General features: G+C 38.4%; 1 protein-coding gene across 1 annotated transcript in view; it reads right to left on the bottom strand.

Moving 5' to 3' along the window:
• LOC125230961 (dual 3',5'-cyclic-AMP and -GMP phosphodiesterase 11-like) overlaps positions 1–21,793 on the bottom strand; it is a 306,906-nt gene that overhangs the window by 84,301 nt on the left and 200,812 nt on the right. The window contains 1 exon segment of the mRNA XM_048136282.1: positions 9,873–10,023. Within this exon segment, the coding sequence (XP_047992239.1) occupies positions 9,873–10,023 (151 nt within the window).

The following is a 21,793-nucleotide window of genomic DNA, read 5'->3' as shown; positions in this document are numbered from 1 at the left end:
TCCGCTCGGCCACCCAGGTCACAGCTGTCGAGGTCGAAATTATCTCTCATATGAGTAATCTATACAAGGACTCGTAGCGCCCTCTGCGTTTGTACGTATAACCGATCATCCCCTATCATTTTAACATGTGAAAAAGTTAGGCTTTCCTTTCATTACGGAGATGATCGCAACAGTTACCGTAATAGACGGAGCAATGTAAGCTCCCTGGCTTTGTCATTGTTTAATGGCCAGTCGTAAAGAGGCATTACCGTTTCATTTTTTGCTTTCCTCGTAATATATTTCATGTCTCGAAACAGTAAAGCCTACGGGGCATAACATTAAGGCATCTGGGTTTCGCCTTTGATTCTCCGCATTCGCATAAACCTTGAACAGTCGTACAGTCAACCAATTGGAACCCTAGGCCACTGTAGAACTATGTCATAGTTCATATATATCAGATTGTAAGAAATCTCTTACTGCTTGCCATTTTGACATGGTTGTGCCTAGGGTTCCAATTGGTTGACTGTACCTGAACCGATATTATACCGCTGGGGCGGATCTGTGTCAGCTACAAGCCGATGATTGGCAGGAAGCTGCGCAGGATCGGGATAGGTGGCGTGCTCTCGTTTTGGGAGGCCAAGATTCTCTTTGGATCGCAGAGCCATATTAGTTTGATAGTATAGTTAGTTTATTAAGTTAGTCGTATCTGAACAGTAAAATATCTGAACACGTAATTTAGGGCCTTGGTCGTTCTGACGACGTATGGCCGTACTGACACGTCTTCCGCGGCGTCTCTAAACCATGTTTGAAGATATTTGGGAGTGGTCATTCTAACCCGAGACGCGTAGTGGGCTGGCGGGCACACACCAGAGGGCGAGAACTACCATTCTAGAACATCTGCGAACATACCATATTAGGGTGTTTCATATTTGTATGGGAAAAATAAAATGTGATATTTTTTCTGACTTCGCTCGGCTTTCGGTTCTAGCTTATCTTAAACGCCTATATACCAAATTTCAAGTGATTTGCTTTCAGCGAGAACCGTTTTGCTCTTCATCTTTGACTGAAGCGATAATTTTTATTATTAAATATATAGGTATACTTACTCTTCTTTGCAGTATGATAGACTATTCTTAGACTATCGACCAAGTATGGTGTTAGGGGTACAATAATCGCTAACATCCTGGACATTAAATAGTTCGAAGACAAAAATCAAAAAGGTAAGTAGGGTCTATATCCCGGTCAATATACTTAAGTCAAAGAACGATCTTGTTTTCTTCTTTGTCGTCACATTCTTGGCAGAGTGGTCGTGGTCGTCACATCAGGGGTGGTAGCAAGCTTAACAATGCATCGACATTCCTTACGCATTCGTAGAGTGGGCCACTAAGTGCAGCCTTGACTTGGCTGGTCCATCGCATCTGAACCTTGTCCAGGATACTCTTAGCTTTGTTCTGAAGCACCACATTTCTAGGAAATCTATCTTCTTTTCCCTTGAAGTCCAGCACCGTAAAGAAATATGGGAAAATTGTGAGATACTAATACCCTGACAAGTCGCATTTTAGTGGCATTTGTGATGAAGATTCTCCATATTTTGCCGAGCCGGTCCATGGCGGACCTGGTGATAGCCAATGTGCCGCTTGATATCATCCACCTATCCTGTTATCAGTGCCCCGAGAGGGCCGAGAGACCACTGCTTCATGCCAAAAACAGGACAAAAAACCAAAAAAACTTGTTCCTTAGAAGGAAGTCGAGCGTCCAAAAAAATACCATAAGGAACCTTGCCTAGAAACTAAATGCCACGTCAACTAGTCTTTTTTTTTAAAGAACTTGCTTCAATATAAAAACTTTTCATTAAAATCACTTTTAAACCACCTACTACAAAAAGTTACATAAGTTTTGTTTCTAGCCTTTCCTGCGCCCATACTAACTTCTTCAGACAAAAGTTGCCATAGTGTGCGACCTCTAAATATTGTCCGATTTCCCTGATTTTTGGTATATGGGCTCTGTATAGGTGTAGAAACAAGAAGAAAAATACCATATAGACGCCGCGCCGCGGACGACGGCCCCGCTGCTGGAGTCCACGACGGTCAAAACGACCGCGGGTTAAAAGTCCTAACGCGTTGACTATAGAGGTGTGATTCGATATTTGTGAGCACCTTGGTTGCTCCGATATATCTGACACTGACTAAACTTCAAATCCCATAGGTACGACTGTGATACCGACGGAATTGGCGTAGGCTTCATAAAATATTATACACAAAAGCTTTTGTACGAGGAAAATGCGAAATATTTCTGGAGTATCTTTTGTTTCAAGCTCAAACAATACAAATGGGAAAGAAAATAATAACCTTTTTGGTATTTCGGGTGTTATCATCTAACGCGTGAAGCGGAAAAAATACAAAGTCTCGTCGGATGTCACGCGCGGACACAGATTACTTCATTTGAATGGAGCATACGATTCGATCGAATCAGCCTGTATGAGAAAACCACTACTAATTTCAGTTGCTTTTACTTAAATGCTCATAACTCAGGTGAGTATTTAGATAAGAGGTAGGCACCTAATATACCTACCAACAAAGAACATGTCCGATCCACAAATAACATAAAATGAAGAACATTATGTTGAAACAGAATATGGCGATGAAGCTTAGAAAACACGTCGAAAAAAATGAAATGCTGAAAAATTTGTAAAATCTTCGAGCAATGATCTTTCGGCAAAACCATCAAAAGAGAACAATTTCGGCAGGTTTAAGATTATTCCACCGGAAATTCATACTCAGTAAAATAATCATAAGTCCATCACGTAATACGTTGAAATGTAACCAATAGACGGAGTAAAATGCGTTTGTACAATTGGTCCCCAACATAAGTATCCACTTTTTTATACAGCTTAGGTATGGCAATACAGACGGACTGCAAACCAATTGCACCTTATAGGCCCTAGATTAAGGCACCGACCGTAAGTCAGGCTACGGCCAAATGCGGAATCTGTAAAACATAGTCTATGAGTCGATGTCAAGCGAGACGCGCCGACAAAAACTGTCGGCCTTTGTCGACGCTGCTGGTGTATTTATAAGCCTTCCCCTTTATGCATTTGAAGGGGAACAAATAGCACTACTTCATGGAACACCCCTTCGGGCGCGTTTATTTCCGAAGGCTGATCCCTGAAGTATTTATGGAATAGAAAGATATCTGAGATAGTATTTTGATCTGTTATTGATTCTATAAATAATAAAGACTTGGGCTGAAAAGGTACGCGTTGATACGTGCTTGTCTATGCCAGTGTTAGGATATCATCTCGCGGCTAAATAAGACTGTAAAATGACGCGGTGTACAAAAGCCTGAATAGAAGAAGCACTGACAATTACTTACAATTCTTTCAAGTTCCAACAACTCTGTAAATTGGTCCAGAGGGTTAGTTACAGATAAGTTATTTTACCTTTTACAAAATCCACAGTAGGTACTATAGTGTCTACATATGGCATGTTTCACATGTACAGAAAACACCTGTACAAAAAAAATGCCGCGAAAATATTTGACGCGATCTTATTTGTAATAACCACAAAATTAAAATTTTGAAAAAACCCCCAACCGCGACATAGTAGACCGATTTTCATGAAACATGGCTAAGACCACTCCCGACTAACTTTCAGACAAAAAAAAAACAAATTTAAATCGGTTCATCCGTTCGGGAGCTACGATGCCACAGACAGACACACACATAGACAGACAAACAGACAGACAGACACGTCAAACTTATAACACCCGTCGGTTTTGCGTCGGGGGTAAAAAAGATTAATAAGAACTAAAATCGGGCTACAATTTTTATCGGTGGTCGAAGAGTACTATTGTTATTGCGGTTGACTGTACTTGCACAACTACCTACAAACTACTGGTAACAGAACAAACCCGCCGTTTGAGACAAACAGCGCTAGTTTCCACATTTGAATTAGTCTTGTCGACGGATTGAGGTTGCAAACTTTTAATTAGCTTTCAACTTCATGGCTAAAGGAATCTCGATGGAAAAACACAATTACCGAAGTTGGCTGTAGGACAATTGAATCTTTCTAATGACACATTTTTAAAGGAATTTATTAGACTTGTAAAATACGTAGAAGAAATTACAATCAGCAAAAGACAAATAAACAGTCACAATGGTTTCGACAAACAATATCTGAACACGCCTTGACTAAGCGTTACAATTTATTGCCTAAGGGCCAGTTGCATCAAACCACATTTGACAGACACATCATCGTCACGCAGCAGACGTCTGTGGAACTTCCCATAAAGGCTTGTGTCGTTCACGAACTATGAACTGTTAGGAAAAAAAAAACCCATCAATGACCGAAATGAACTGAATCTTTCCGTGCTCTGAGAATCGGTCTTTGCTCATTTAGTTCAGTATAGGATCGGCGAGCGCGAGCGGTTTGGATCGAGAACGAGTGTGTGTCTGCGCTCACCGAGAATAGAGCTACTTAGCAGACCAACAAAAAAACGTCAAGTTTTCATATTAAACTTCGGTTACTTACAACCTTCCGGCCCGGAATGTTACTATCTGTGGACTATTCGTATCATTTTGACACTATTCGTTCTGATCTTTCCGACCGCAGTGGTCGCTAGTCTTGCTGAACTAAATGAGCAAAAGACTTAAAAGAGCGAACTAGTTCGTGGGAGCGATTGAACGAGATCGGAGCGCTCCGATCAACGAACGAAACGGCACAAGCCTATTCCCATACAATAAAATTTAACGAACGCTTTAACGGCGATATAGGGTTTGATGCAACCGGCCCTAAGTGTTCAGATATTTTTGATGCTCCAATACATGTCATGGCGACTGTAGACGTATAATTTTATCATTTTAGACTGAATGCAGCTTTTTTAGTAGATCATTTCCATCCATTCACAAAGATATATCGATTTAACGCCAAAGTACTCCTCCTTGCGTTATCCCGGCATTTGCCGCGGCTCATGGGAGCCTGGGGTCTGCTGTGACAACTAATTCCAAGATTTGGCGTAGGCACTAGTTTTACGAAAGCGACTGCCATCTGATCTTCCAACCCAAAGGGTAACTAGGCCTTATTGGAATTAGTCCGGGTTCCTCACGATGTTTTCCTTCACCGAAAAGCGACTGGCAAATATCAAATGACATTTCGCACATAAGTTCCGAAAAACTCATTGGTATGAGCCGGGGTTCGAACCCACACTGGATTAAAAGTCGCACGCTCTTACCGCTAGGCCACCAGCGATTTAACGCCAAAATACATCGTCACAAATAGAACAAACTAATAGAAATTCAGTCCGTGAGTATACAACGAGATAACATTATGTCATATCACATGAAATGTTCACGACCTCCAGTGTTAGAAGCAGACATGTTATTTTTAGTTCAGAGAAAACTTTATCATGAAGTAACTACTTGGAAAAACACCTCATGTCGGGAATACTCTAGAGATCCGTGTACATTTGATATTGAAAGTTCTAGAAGTTTAATAAAACCGGCCAAGAGCGTGTCGGGCCACGCTCAGTGAAGGGTTCCGTAGTGTCCCGTATTTTTTTCAAAAACTGTTCAACATATCAAGTTCAAAATAAATTTCCTAGAAAGTTTTTATAAAGTTCTACTTTGGGATTTTTTTTCATATTTTTTTTACATTTTTTTTTACTTTTGTAGCGATAATTTCCGAAAATATTAACATTATCAAAAAATGGCTTTAGGAAACCCCTATTCACTTTTAAATACCTATCCAACAATATATTACACGCCAGGATTGAAATGAAAAAAAAAAAACACTCCCCACTTTACTTGTGGAGGTAGTCTAATAAAACATTTTTTGGCACTTTTAATTTCTGCACTTTTCGGCGTGATTGAATTACATATTGGTACCAAATTTCAGCTTTCTAGTGCTAACGGTCACTGAGATTATCCGCGGACGGACGGACGGACGGACAGACATGGCGAAACTATAAGGGTTCCTAGTTGACTACGGAACCCTAAAAACACGAGTGATATTTATATTTCCTTGCCACATTTGAAATTCATGTGTTAAACGTAGCGTATTTTACATTAACAATGCAATTATCATAACATATATGCATATTATGCGCACGAGATCGTAACTAATTGTTATATATATTATGTATGTGTATAATATAATAGTATATGTAAATAAATGAGATTCTGCGGAGGTTAATGTAATATTTGTAGTAATCGCCGCAATTATACGTATATTTAATGCATGGCCACACTTAAAGCGCATTTAACAATTCAATTCATTTTATTACTGTACCTGCGTCATAACAATTATCATAAACCGGTCAATCATGAGTACCGAGCAGTGAGTCTTACCAAAATAAAACGTACCTCAGAACCATATAGGAAAAGGTACGGTGGCCTAGATGGCGTTACACCTTTGGGGGACGCTCAGCTAGATGGCGCTAATATTAATTTTGACATTATAACACATATCAAGCTAAGAATATGGGCCAAATTGTCAAACCTGAGGTTTAAAAGTTTTAAGCCTGTATCAAGAGATGGCAGTCTATGCCCTGTGATTGCATATTTTACTTTGACACTAACTCTCTATAATACTAGATCCTCTTTGGTCTTACGAAAGAAAACAAAATCTATAACGGCAGAAAGAGCATGTGATTCCTCATCTTATACCATAAGTTTCTAATGTTTGAGAAAACGTTACTCACGGAAAATATAAGTAAATATTGGTTCTAATAAATAACATTTTGGGGGTACTGTTTAATTTCTTCCTACAATTAATGTAATCTAATTCTAAACCATCATAATTCATGGTATAGTCTGCTCATAAATCTCATAATCGTTCATTTAAAAGTGTCAGACCGATTTAATTGCGTTTCGCAAAATAATGTCAAAATAAATAAAATTCACGTATTTGATAATGATAAAGTCGTAAAAATGCTAAACATTTCGTAAGCTAGGTACTTTTAATAAGCTAACCACAAAAGTAAAATTTGAAAAAAACCCCGACATAGTGGACCGATTTTCATAAAACATGGCTAAGAACGACTAACTCACCTTTCAAACAAAAAAACTAATTCTAAATCGGTTCATCCGTTCGGGAGCTACGATGCCACAGACAGACACACACACAGACAGACAGACAAACAGAGAGACAGACAGACACGTCAAACTTATAACACCCCTTCCTTTTTGCGTCGGGGGTTAAAAATGAAAACAGGTAACAATTTAATTCTCATCATAAACTTAGTCGGACGGCGTTCTCAAAACGAGAAACGTCCTCCCTGTCGTGTTGCCATTTGCAAGAAAATTAAATTTAAATACAATTTCTAATTAGGCAGGAAACAGTTGGCTTTAGTCCGGGCTGGTAAAGGTGGCTTATGACGTGGTTGGTTAATGAGTTAGGGGAAACCGAGGAGATTTGTGACAGAGGACAGTTGTAACATGAGAAATTTCTCTAAATAACATAAGCGTCTGGTGTTCATATCTGGCGATCTATCTGCTCTCATAAAAATGGTAAAATGGTAGTTTATATTCCTTGAATATTAATTAAGTGGTGTCACAACTTACCTCGAAAGCTGACACAACGTACACCGGGGTTTTTCTAGAAGACTTGTGAGTTTAGTGGCACGGGGAGTTGTTCTAGGTTTTGTCAATTTTCTCAAACACTATAATACCTTTAACCATCATGTTTGTGACAGGTTTAGAAATAAGATTTAATACGCTACGTATCTTATAAATTTTATAGCGATGGTATGTTTTTTGTGTCAAAGCGGCCCCAGGCTCCCATGAGCCGTGGCAAATGCCGGGATAACGCAATGAGGATGATGATGGTATGTTTTTTTGCTGAGATATATCAGTTAAAGTAAATATCGTCACAACTCTCCCCAGGCTCCCCTAAATGCCGTTCAAATTGCTTTTTCAATGGCCCTTTACTACGCTGTCGAGTACGAAACGTGTTTTAGACTTCGGTGATTAAATATACTACAATGCCAGTTTCCGGTGTTTCGATTAAGTAGGTACCTAATTTAATGGAGCTTGAACTTTTTGTTGCTTTTTTACGCTCAGTTTACAGGTCTTTAAAACAAATGTTAACTACCCCCAGTTTCTGAAGATTCGTTAAGTTAAGACCTATGTCTTCATGAAAGCTTCGATTAACATTGAGAGCAACATTTTATTAGGCAATCTTTACTTCAGTTCTAAAAAAAGAAACAATCATTTACATATTTTGTAGAATTGTCTCTAATTGAATCTATTAATTCTGCAAAATATACCTATCATGTTAATATTTGAACAGAATCACAGGATGTCATATGACTTCGCAGCTAATAAAACTTCTTTCAAAAAATATCTATTCACTTTTTATCTCAAAACCTTCACTTCTTTCAGCTTAAAGTTAAGCTGCATTTCAATACTGCACATTGAAAGAACGTCAGGATACTCGTCCCTAAATAGAAAACACATTCATTAAAATGATTCTTAGAGCTTATTCTACATCTGTTCATTAAATTGGAGGGAAATGAGAAGGAAATGTTTTAATTAGAAGCGTTTCATTTAGAGAAACATTTTCTTTAAATATGTACCTTTATTTCATTCGTTCAAAGGATGATTAGAAGCTCGTATTCGAATTTAACTTGGAAAAGAAAAAGAGGCATGAGGAACATAGTACTTTGACCCGTCTAATCCTACATCTAACCAAAGATGATCGAATATTATACCTCTAGAGAGTTACTGTCAAAGTAAAATGTCTAATCACAGTGCATAGACTGCCATCTCTCGACACAAGCTTAAAACTTTTGAATCTCAGTTTTGACAATTTGGCCCGTATTGTTAGCTTGATATGAGTTACGAGTAAAATGTCAAATTTTAATATTAGCGCCATCTAGCCGAGCGTTCCCCAAAGGTGTAACGCCATCTAAATAGGCCACCGTACCTTTTCTCTACGGCTTTGAGGTACGTGTTTTTCTTTGACCTTATCCGTCTATACGGAGTTACATATGTCTTTGCTCTAACGTACGTATATAAACAATTAGGTATTTTTCTAATTTTCAATGCAAATCGCAGCATGTCGTTGATCACTGCCATACCAATACCATTGATAAACCGCGAGCGATTGACATAGGAACAGACATACTGTGTACGAAATTTCGATTTCGACTAGCGAATTTTACTTCTAAAGTAAACGTTCCTCAATAATCTCTTTATACATAGGTGAAAACCGAATGAAAACCCGGTCAACACATCTAGGTTTATCGCAAACATAAAAATAGGTGCGGCGACGGATTTTTTCTATAATATGTGTATTTTTTTTTCTATAAGATTTTGTTCAAAATGGAGTCAAAAGCTGTGAAATCATCAACAATTCTACACTTCCTAGAGAATTTCCGATCGTAAACTGTGGCTGACACCGAGCAGAAAACCAATGATGGTCGCGTTTATATCGTTTCTAGCTATGAATAAAACATCCGCGAATCTCGCACTTCTATACTCGAACGTGACAGATAGTTTATCTACAACGGTGGTTCTATACTTTAAAATGTGAGTGAATTTTTAGGAAGGAATTGAATTTCTCTGATTTAGTACATGTCAACATTGTAATTGATGTGACGGAGTACATGGCTTCTACACCAGACACACACTTAAGTACTTTGTAAACATCAGGTATGTTGACAGTTTCGCTGCCTACAGCGACGTAGCCAACAATCCAACTCCCCCAGGAGATATGGATTTCTTCCAGATGCTCCATCTCCACAAGGCCGGTGGACCTACTTTGTAGGTATGCATCAGGTATATTGACGGACTTGCCACTCTCCGCTACACTATGCGGATTTCTTCCAAGTGGGTACTCCATCTACTTAAGTAACTAAGAGCATACAATCAGTTTCTATACAAGACAGACACTTACTTTGTAAGCATCAGGTATGTTGACAGGCTCGCCGCTTTCCGCGACGTAACCAACGATCCCACTCCCCCAGTTGATGCGGATTTCATCAAGGTGCTCCATCTGCTCGGGTGTGGACTTGGAGCACACGTCGAACAGCTTCGAGACGAGGCATCTGGTGACAAACACTATGTTTACAATCATGATAGGCAGAAAATAGAGCTTATTCAAACATGAAGGATCAGCTTCACAAAAAGGTGTGCGATAATATGAAAGTCTTCATACTCTTTTTTAGAAAAATGTCAAATAAGACCTCGTTTGTGTATTTTAACAAATCATATGCACTTCCAATTGTACAGTTTACACTGCGCATTTCCTTAAAGAAACTGTCAGAACTCCTCGCATGAGTCCCCTAAGGTTCGGAATACCATTGTTACGTGATTTAATATTACTTTTCAGTACAGATGGTGTTTTTTTACGCACTAGTGCGAGAAGTGGTTCATTATATGCCAGGTCGAAACTTCGAAGGCTCATCTGTACTGAAAAACGTCGTACGATACACGTGCGAAAAAGAAATTCTGAACTCGTGTCGATTTAAAACACTCCCTTCGGTCGTGTTTTAATTTATCGCCACTCGTTCGAACTTCCTTATTTACGCACTTGTATCGTAATGTACTAATTTATATCATTATTGAACTGATGAATTGAATGAAAGTGTTAGAAGTAACACTTTCATTTATTATGGTGCTCCCACAATGTTATATGTATCACATTTATTACAGCCAGTGTGGGAGCACCATTATGCTTTGATCATTGATAAAGTCCAAATCATACAATATACCCAATTTACTGTTACGCAATTTACCGAAATTAAAAAGAAAATTGAAATGGTTTTCGAGCAAAGTAGAACGAACCCTACGCAAATTGAAAATAAACCTTCTAAAACGTTTCCTGATTACATCGCAAACATTATCTGTTACAAGATTCTCATAATGGATACAAAACAAAATTTGTTTTAAAGCTATCAAAAATCTGAAGCTACATATCTACCGTATTTATTTTGTACCCATCTAAATTCTTGTTTAAAAATACTAAGTTGAAATATGTATCATAAACTAAACATAATATTACCAAATTACGCGGCTAAAGTGTTTATCACTAAACTAAAATCACACCTCGGACACTGGCGATCAAATATATACGTATGAAAGAGGCGCGTTCCTAGCACACGGTCTAAGCTCGTGTAGGTGAACGCGTACTATGCTTGTATGAGTGAAATATGACAGGTCGACTGTTCGCGTTATTGACAGGTGGTAACTGAAGTAACCGAGAGGGGGCGGGTGGCACTTTCAGCGGGAGCGGGAGTGGCCATACTGTACTATACTCTTTATTATACTGTGCTAAAGTTGACTAAACTTACGGCTGGGTGGTCAAGAAACGTAAGCCACGTAAACTGAAGACCGGGGTTCGAGTCCCGGCTCGGCCGCCAGTAGTCTTAGATTTTATTTTTAGTGTATGGTATGATATACATTTCAATTTATATTTCATGTTCATGTGACTACATAAGAAGCCAAATTTGTAACAATTTGATTTATTTCTTAGCAGTTTATTAAAACTCTATGTTAAATAAGACAACGAACAGTTTCGATGATATTTCAACTAATTACAAAGCCTGTAGTAACTAGGCTTTAATCAGTCGAAATATTCATGCAAATGACTCCTATAATAATCCGAGGCAGACAGGAGAAAAGCCTCAAATTAATGAATAACGAGCCATAATCTGCAGGAATTTGCCTATGCCGCTGTCGGAATATCCACTTTCGAGTAACAATGATGGTTATTCAATCTCATTGTTGGCAGAATAACCATAGAGGAATAAGTAGGGGAAGACTTGTAACTCCATACATCAGAAAATGCGGGTTATTTGTATAGGCATAGTTAAGTGACATCTAGCGACAATCACGCGTCAAATAGCGTCGAATTATCAGTACCACTGCTCGATACTAGGTGGCAGCAGTGTGTCGTCGGCCAAAAATCTAATATTAGAACAGTTTACAACTTATATTACAAGCAGAAAAAATTGAAAACAGAATATTGATTAATACTATTGTAATATTAGCTAAAACTTGGTGAGCATTAGACTCTTCGTTCGTCGCGACATCTATTGACAAGTAGCAGTACTGATAATTTACGCTAGTTGACGTGTGATTGTCTCTAGACGTCACTTAACTATGCCTATACACATAACCCGCATTTAGTTATAAAATATATCATCAAACACCATACATTTTATTATTTACCTAAATGATTTAAGATTGAATCTTATAATACCTTCCTCGGCCCGATTCTTATACCTACTGATAGGTACACTTCGACCCATGGCTTGATGGGATTTTTAGTGCTATTACTCTTTTATAACCCTAGGACTTGTCAATTAGCGCTCTGAGACCTTATCCTTTGAACACCAAATGATATTATCTGCGGCATGAAGAAAAAGCGCGATGTAGAAATTGTTAACGCCATCTGTTACAATTTTACGGCACGACGTAGCCAGTAGTCTGCAACAGTATTTTACGAAAGTTGTAAATATACAGGATATTATTTCCAACATGACTGACTGCTGAATTTATTGCAGTACCGAGATTAATAATGGCCAGTAAAGTGCCAATGCGCAATAAATCCAGGTTCCCGTGGGACTCTAATTCCAACCTGTGCGGTCAATAATGATTTACGACTGTAAATGCATTAAGCAATGCTATGCAGGTGAACTCTAATTGCATAAAATTTCTACTAAGTTACTGTAGGTAGGTACATAATAAATTGTTTTTTTTAGGGTGCTAGAGAAAAGGGATACCTATAGTTTTCTTAGTTCTTATTTACTATACAGAATATAGCCTTAAGTATGTATTTATAGCCCTAATAGAATTTATACAAATCTCGTTCTAAGCACAAACCCTTTTTGAAACGCAGGCGCGCGGTGGTTTCTTGTACTATGTCGGTGGCAAACAAGGATACGGTCCGCCTGATGGAAAGCGGTTTTATTTTATGCGACAGCGTGGCGTTAAACGCGATAAAATGAATGTAAGGAAATAGACACCGCTGCAGTAAGCGCATTGCCAATCTTCATACATTACGTGATCGTAGGCGTTCACCTCTCTGCGTACAATCTAGACACATAAGAAACTTATTACAGCCCCCTTATAGCTAAAGAGGGATCGCCTTCAAACAACTTATTGAGAACCTTTTGTTTGCTTGTTTGTAACAGTCAATTTACAATTTTACACCATTAACAATGATATTTACTTGACTAGAAACTTATTGTGAATTGTGGCGACGTCTAAAAGCTTTCAAAATTTACCTTCACGAGTTCATCTTAATATTCCGCTTCGCACGAAGCGCTTTGCTTCTTCTTTTCTTATGCGCACTGCCAAGGAGTGGAATCCCTTGCCGGCGGCTATATTTCCGAGCTCATATAACCCGGCGACCTTCAAATCAAGAGTAAACAGGCATCTTCTGCACTGAGAGAAAATACAACCAGTTTTCATGTTCGTTCAACAAGTTTTTTGGTTAAAATAGCGCCTACGTGCTCTTTGGTTCAAACGACAAGCTACTTGTCATTTGAATCGGCAATATATTTGAATCAACAAGTCGATTTTATAAAAACAACCTGACACATATTGTTTTAAACATACGTTTGGCTGATTCAAACGAATAAACCGCAACAAGTCGAACTTGTTAAATTCACAATACAAATTTCTCTCAGTGTGGGCGAGCTCACTCTATCGTAGGCCACGTCTTTGCCTTTGGCTAGTCTGTGGCCAACAGTAAGCCCATTTATAATAATAAAAGAATAGGTTTCCGCGAATCAATATAGTATCAGAACAACGCAGGTGTCACATAAACGAATTCCAAACTGTCGTCAAGGGAGTTTCCCCAATCGGAAAAAGCAAGAGCCCGTTTAATAAAACTTGGCCGGACAAATAATATGAGCCGGGTGTCAGTGCCGCGTGTGTTCGGACAAATCGATGCGCCACATGATACAGCGCCAAAACAGGGGAAGTAATTGGTGTGAAAAAGTTACTGTTCATCAGTCGCGTATGGCGCGAGATAGAACTCTGTCGTTGTAAGGATGATAGGAAAAGGCTACGGATGATAAAGAATTGTTGGCGGATGTATGATGTTCTGATACAGCGAGGCAAAATAAGGTAAGTATTTGGTGTGGAAAAGTTACTATTCAGTCGCGTATGACGCGAGATAGAAATGTGTTGTTGTAAGGATGATAGAAAAAGGCTACGAATGATAAAAGAATTGTTGACGGATGTATGATGTCCTGATACAGCGAGGCAAAACAAGGGAAGTATTTGGAGTGAAAAAGTTACTATTCAGTCGCGAATGACGCGAGATAGAACTCTGTTGTTGTCTGTCTGGTGTTGTTTTTTAGTCATAGATGGAGCAGAAAGTGATGATAATGGATTACGAGTATAAAAGCAGACATATATGGAGTCATATTATTAACACGTCCCTTCGTAGTTCTGATTACCAAATGAGATCATAAAATATCACAATACATACATACTGTACATAATGTTTTGCCAAATCCTTGTAACATTTTTAAAGTAGGTGAATAATGAGCCCGTTTATAAATAGGATTCAATATAAAACATCGACAAACATAGAGTAAAGGACGAAAAACACTACCTCTAGACGACACGTAAATATTGATTCATTCGACTTTAGTCAAAACTAATGAAAGACACAAAACGTTCAGATTACATGACCTGAGCACTTTGTATCGTATTCGCAAATAGATAAAGTAAACAAACGATCATTCCAATCTGTGCATCGGTAAATCCACAGCTAAAACCAAGGACAGTATACACCAGGACTGACACAGTCATAAAAAAAATTGTAGCCCAGAAATGACATATTTCTTTAATTTCTTTAATACGTCATTTGTTCTTAAAATAAATTAAAAACACTCAAATATATTAGTAAAAATGTAAATTATGTCACTTTCAGTCTTCGAAACAATGCCATCTAGTTTTATCCATGAATTGTGGGTCATTTCAGGGCTACAATTGTTTGTATGGATAAAACTAGATGGCATCATGTTTCGAAGACTGAAAGTGACATAATTTATATTTTTACCCTAATATATATTGAGACCGTGCAAACGCCGTTTTTGATCATTTGCATGCGTTTAAAAAATCAAAAAAGAACACGGTCTAATGACGTATGTCTTTAATTTAATATCACGAAATCACGTACGTAGTCACGTACATGTACAATCATATACGTTTTGAAGTAAATTTGTAGCCCTCATCAGTGTAGAGTTATATTGACCGGCATATAGACCGTGCAAACGCCGTTTTCCGTGATCATGATGCATGCAACTGCGTCGAAATATCGACAAAAATCAAAAAGGTCAATAATCACGGTCTATATTTATCCCGGTCAATATAACTCTAACGAAAATAACTGTGAATCATTCAAAACTCTTATCAGTGTAGTTATGCTAGTACTAGCTTTCGCTCGCGTTAGAAAGAGACAAAAAGTAGCCTATGTCATGGATGGAGAGTGCTCCATCCCTTCAACTATCTCCACTTAAAAAATCACGACAATTCGTCGCTTCGTTTTGCTGTGAAAGACGGACAAACAAACAGACACACACACTTTCCTATTTATAATAGTATGGATTTAATAGGGTGTCGCTAACAAATTCAGGTACGATTTGAAGATTGTCAATCTTTTATAAATCATCCTTGCTAAAGCCATAAGAACATGGGCTTTTAGCGCGAGAGTTCATACAAACTCGATAAAATCTCGAGGGGTTGAGGCTTAAGTGACTGCTACACATGTAGCTTTATTCCTACATGTACACGCAAGTAGATAGCTGGATGTGGCTGTGGCCGTACAAGTAGTAATAGGAGGAATGCCCTGCCTGAGTCAGTTTCCGCATAAGTACAATAAAGTTCTCTTTAAAGCAAGAGTAAATAGGTATCTAATAGGTAAGCGTCCTCCACCGTAGAACGCGTCATCACTAACCATCAGGACGTGTGATCGTGGTTACATTATTAAACAAAGAAACCGGACTAATTTCAACAAAGTCTAGTCGTACAGGGGTTAGAACATTTGAGTTTACTCGTATTTAAACTTTGTCTTTGTCCCTGCAAAAAGACAACAGTTTTAGACTAAAGTATCTATAAACGCCATCTGCAGGAAAATATCTTGCATAGTTGCGTCGCGATACTTCTTTTGAATACCTACTCCTACTATATTTTTAAAACATTACAATTCAATACAAAATATTATAAAGAGTTATAGCACCCCTCAATACAGGAAAACATATAGTCGTAAGGTATATAGGGTAAATTCGCCTCATTCGGTGACACGCCTAATTCGGTGATACAAGCTTTGAAGCACTATTCCGAAAGACGATTTTTGGTTGTTTCACCGAATTAGGCGTGTCACCGAATGAGGCGAGTTTACCCTAGTAGGTATGTATAATGTATATCATTATAAAATGAAGTAAAATTCGAGTTATTTGAATAAAAGATAATTTCCCATTCAAACAAAAATAGTATTCATTAGTCGAGATCTTCATCACAGCAATATTTCCTTGTTCTCGCGTCATTCATCGCTGAACCTGCCTGACTTTATCCGCGCCCTAAAAGCCGTACAACCCACACACTAATCGTTGTTTCTTTCAATGAAATAAGGCTTTCAAGCACTAAAGGATCCTTATGCTTCAGTAATACTAATAGGTCTTTGATATAAGAAATTCGAACAGAAATTCTGATAACATTGTCCTTATTGGGCATGAGTCACTATGGTAATTGGACAACTTTTCTTTTTATAAATGGGCTTATATCATGGCCACAGACTAACCGAGGCGAAGACGTGTCCTACGATAGACCGAGCCCAGAAGATGCCTGTTCACCCTTGATTCACCCCCCTCACAACTAACATAGTGCGGCGCGACGGCAGACCCCGAAGGAGATGGCGGCAAGATCTTGACGTCTTTCGAAAAGATTAGTCAAACACTGCCATATATCGAGACGCGCGAAAGAAAGAGAGGAAAGCCATTGCCGAGCAGGACACAGCATTCTAAAAAATAATAATATTGCCCAAGCATAAAGACCATTTACGCAGGACAGCCACAAATATAATTTAGAATCTCCCATGACGGCTGTACATCAAATGGCGAAATTAACGATTTTACAATGAAGGTATTTTCGACTTTCTTAATTTGATACACAAAATTAGTTGTAGGAATAGGTACTTGGAATTACGAATGTTACTTTTAATAAGTATTATTTAATTGTCCGACTAACATGTCAAAAATTTCTAATTGAAGTTGAACTGTAGGCAGCTTACGAAGATTATTAAGAATAGATGCCAATCACAAATACAAGTATAGTCTATAGGTTTCTATATTTCCTAGAGCCGAGTTACACCTGTGTACAAAGAACATAAGTAGCTGTTGCCTACCTAATATATGGTACTTACCTACTTGCAATTAAAATTAAAAGCTAACAAGTTTCTAATGGCTTGGCAACGCGCACGTGACACTCCTCGAGTTGCAGGCGTCCATAGGTTACGGTGACTGCTTTCCATCAGGCGGATCGTATGCTTGTTTGCCACCGATGTATTATTAAAAAAAAAAAAAACAAGTATTACAATGTGTCATAAACTCATGATGTTTTAACACAGATGTTTATCCAGCAAGTTAGTAAATTAATTTCTAACCGAACCTTACAACCAGAAAAAGAGCACGACAGATACAAATAACTCTCAACCTTGACATTCTTCGGACCGAAAAATATTGGCCCTATCCATGTGAAGTGATGTTAAGTCCTACGGCAACAGGCAAAAAGGCCAATGAATAGTTATTTGTTATACAAGGGGGCAAAGTTGTATTTTAACGCCGAGTGTGGAATTGAAAAACGAGCAAGTGAAAGGATTCTATAGTTGAACCACGAGCGAAGCGAGTGGTTCGAAAATAGAATCCTGAACTTGCGAGTTTTTTAACACACGAGAAGTAAAATACATTTGCACCCGAGTGTAACACAAAACTTTTCCCCTCACTGTAGCGAGGAAACTACAACGCAAAAAATGCGTTTATCACTGCTTCCAGTAGTTCCACAGGTGGTAAATCATCTTTATTACTAGATTTACCTACTTTTATCATTTTTAAAGCAGTTAATTTGACTTTATTCAAGATCAAATTACTTTACCCACTAGTGGATAAAATGCGTTTTTACCCGCTGGTATTAAAGGACAAAACACGTGTTTCCGAGCTAGTGAGGGGAAAAATATTTTAAGGATATTCCAATCGCTAACAAAACACAAACAGATCAAAGACCAGTCGAGTTGTGCGCCCCGCTTGTGTATGATTTGTTGGACTCTCCATTATAAAGTTCTACTGGTTGGTGGAAATAATAGACTCTGCAAGCGATGGTAATAGTGCCAGGCAATCGTTGAGAAGCCGTTTCGAGGGCCGTGTTTGCGGGACGGCTGTGGTACCAGAATTTGTTAAATCAGCTGCGAACTTGGATCCACTTTGATTACTCTGCCAATAGTTCGGGATTTGAGATGGTAACTTGGCGATTGTGTTTAAAACTTCACATTTATTGCTTGAGGGATTTGCAGGTTTCGTTCATACATTATGACGTATAAGGGCATTTTCAGAACTTCGGACCCCCCAATTAGCGAAAGTTGTTAACAAAAATTAACTCACTGTCAGTTTTGTAACGATAATTAAGAAGAAAATTTGAATTACATAAACTTTAAGCGATAATCTACATTCAGAATGTGAAAAAAGTAATTTTTTAGACAGATTTTATGCTTAATTCTCGTCACAAAACTGAAAGAAAGTTAATTTTTGTTAACAACTTACGCTAATTGGGGGACCCAAATTTTGAAAATGTCCATAAATCAAGGTATTATAGATATAATTTGGTCACAGGAACTAGACGGAATTTCTTAGTATTTAATTTCGGAAGCGAATGCGTCAACTGGCCGGATAACGCAGGCGTTTGCGTAGGCATCACGATTTAAAAAAAGACAGTCGTTTATATTAATAACATTTACGATGAAAATATTCGACACGATAATAACGAGTACAGCAGCAGCAGTGGCCATCAGATATGTCGAAGCGGCCAGGGCTCCCAAAGATATCTGAACACACCTTCTCGCCCTGGCAAAGGAGGCGTCAGATGTTTGTGAGCACCTTGACTGCTTAGATTATGTCTGATGGCCACTGTACAGCAGCCTTTGATAATGTGCAACAAAATGTACACCCAAATTTCCATGTGTCAAATAGTGGACTTAAAAATCCGAATGTGTAATGTATTTTTTTAAAAGTTCGCCTGTTTCCATATGTAGCAGTGGCGACGCGTGAAATTTTTTGTTGGTAAAGCCGGAGGGGTTTTTGGGATCTGTTTTGTATGGACTTCTACAGATACTGCAGAATTTTAGGGAACCCGTTGGGAATCGCGTTGTATCGACGCTAAGCCACTGATATGTAGATATTTTTGCGTCTTTATTTGCCTGAAAATCCAGTAAATATTACATAATTATAAGACTGCTGTAATGTGCTCTACGACCATAGTTATGGTCTGAGAAGCTACAAGTACAGAAGCCGAAATAAACCTCTCTTTTTGACTATGCACAAGGGTAAAATAACAGAGATTATGCTAAAGCCATACAGTAACCGCAACGTAAACCTTCTTGTCAGTTTGTCTGAAACTTTATGTATATCTCAAACTTGCAGTCTCAAGAAAATTAATGGTCAGAGGAGCTTCAGAAACTTATGTAATTTTCCGAGTGGGATTACACGAACGGTCCCAGGCACGAACTAGTTATCCCGCTGCTTAATGTATTAAACAGGAATTCAATTCCCGGAATGTAGCAAATTTATGAGATTTTATTGCGTTATTTACTCTCCAGGGGAAAGAGAGAAAAATATTTTTATTCTAATGAGTTTTCAGGTAACAACATAATGATTAGGCGTTACAGTAAAGTCTTATTGACAAAATTTTCAGAAGCATGGCACGTCGATTTCCAACTGTTTTTAATGACATATTCAGAAACGGTGATGTAAGTTTTTTTTGACATAGTATAAGAGCGTTTAGAATTATTGTCCCTCACTTTTGGCACACCTCGGAGGCTCGGACACTGGCGATCAAATATATGAAAGAGGAGCACTAAGTCTAACGCCGTGTCTTGCGTGGGCGACCGTCGCGCGACCGTCGCCGTCGCGTCTCATACTTCCATATCGATAAGGTTTGATTTCGTATGCGTCACATCGCCGTCGCGCGATCATCGCGCGACCGTCGCCCACGCAAGTCACGGCGTAAGCTCGTGTAGGTGAACGCGTACTATGCTTGTATGAGTGAAATATGACAGGTCGACTGTTCGCGTTTTTGACAAGCGGTAACTGTGAGGTAACCAAGAGGGGGTGGGCGGCACTTTCAGCGGAGAGCAGGAGTGGCCGTACTGTACGATAGTACTCTTTATTATACTGTGCTTTTGGTTCACACAAAGAAAGAAACGAAAATACATACATACCGTTGTACCTCTATAATATTATTATATTGTGTTGGATAATAATCATAATCGTATAACATAATACTAATGCAAAATCCTCAACAGGTATGTTTCCTCTTCAGTACATGACTCACGACTCGATTGAGTTCATGGGCACTATGATTTATTTACATTAAGACTATGATTATTGAATCCAGGCGTATTCTCCTCGTTCCTTCTCTTTCCCACTTATTGATTCTCCCATATCGCCAAGGGAAACAAAACAAGTTTACCCTTCGCAATGACCCCTCGTCCTTGCTCTTGATATTTTCTCGGCTTTTATCCGATTGCATTTCGTCACTACTTTTAAAAAAACTTGTATCTTCGTCTGTCAATGAAAAGAAAATTGTATTAAGTATGTATGGAATTTTGTTTTTTTTTTTCTTTTTTTTTTTACCAATAATCTATTTTTATTAAATTGTACACAATGAAATACCAATACAATACTTGGATGGAATGCATATAGACTTACTGCGTTTTAACTTTGAGGAGCAGCGTGAGATACGAGATTTTTTAAAAGTAGTGACGATTTGTGATATTTACATACAAATATGCTGGGATTATCCAATCCACAGATTGGATAAATAACAGTTGCTCCAATATGCTGTTTATGTTATGTCGGGGCAAAAATCTTATCTCTCGTATCGGTTAATATTTAGATGAGACGCCGTTAAGTAAACAGAATGTATGTTGTATCAATTATTTCAGCCTTTTGCTTTATATTTACAGATGTAGTTTTAGGATTCGGTTTACTGTAAGAGACATTTAGGGTAAATAAACTCGGACAAATTGGAATGTAGATTGGCAACTATATTATTACTACCTTTTGCCCGCGGTTTCGCTCGCGTTAGAAAGAGACAAAAAGTAGCCTATGTCACTCTCCATTCCTTCAACTAAAAAATCACAATTCGTCCCTCCGTTTTGCCGTGAAAGGCGGACAAACAAACAGACACACACACTTTCCCATTTATACCTCTAATTAGTATGGATTTAGCTAGTGTACACCAAAACGGAGATGGCAGGACGATCTGATCAATTAGTACTTGGTACATTTTGTAAAAGGTGGAGGGAGTGTACAATAAAATTGTACATTGGATATGATATGACCAAATAGCGGGAAAGAGAGGCCTTTGCCCAGTAGTGAAACACTCTTCTTCTTCCTCCTACCCTTATCCCACGTTATGTGGGGTCGGTACAACATGTCTTTCTCTTCCATTCTCCTCTATCTTTCGTCATCTCAACACTCACATCTTTCTTTCTCATACCTCTTTCACACAATCCATCCATCGTTGTTTGGGTTAACCCCTCCCTCTCCATCCATCATCCTCCGAGTAGTAAAACACTATCACAGACTA

This window comes from Leguminivora glycinivorella, chromosome 11 (genome assembly GCF_023078275.1).
Source record: "Leguminivora glycinivorella isolate SPB_JAAS2020 chromosome 11, LegGlyc_1.1, whole genome shotgun sequence".
In the NCBI taxonomy this organism is placed as follows: domain Eukaryota; kingdom Metazoa; phylum Arthropoda; class Insecta; order Lepidoptera; family Tortricidae; genus Leguminivora; species Leguminivora glycinivorella.
The sequence above is the reverse complement of the archived record's forward strand: the minus strand, read 5'-3'. Positions and strand labels throughout refer to the sequence as shown.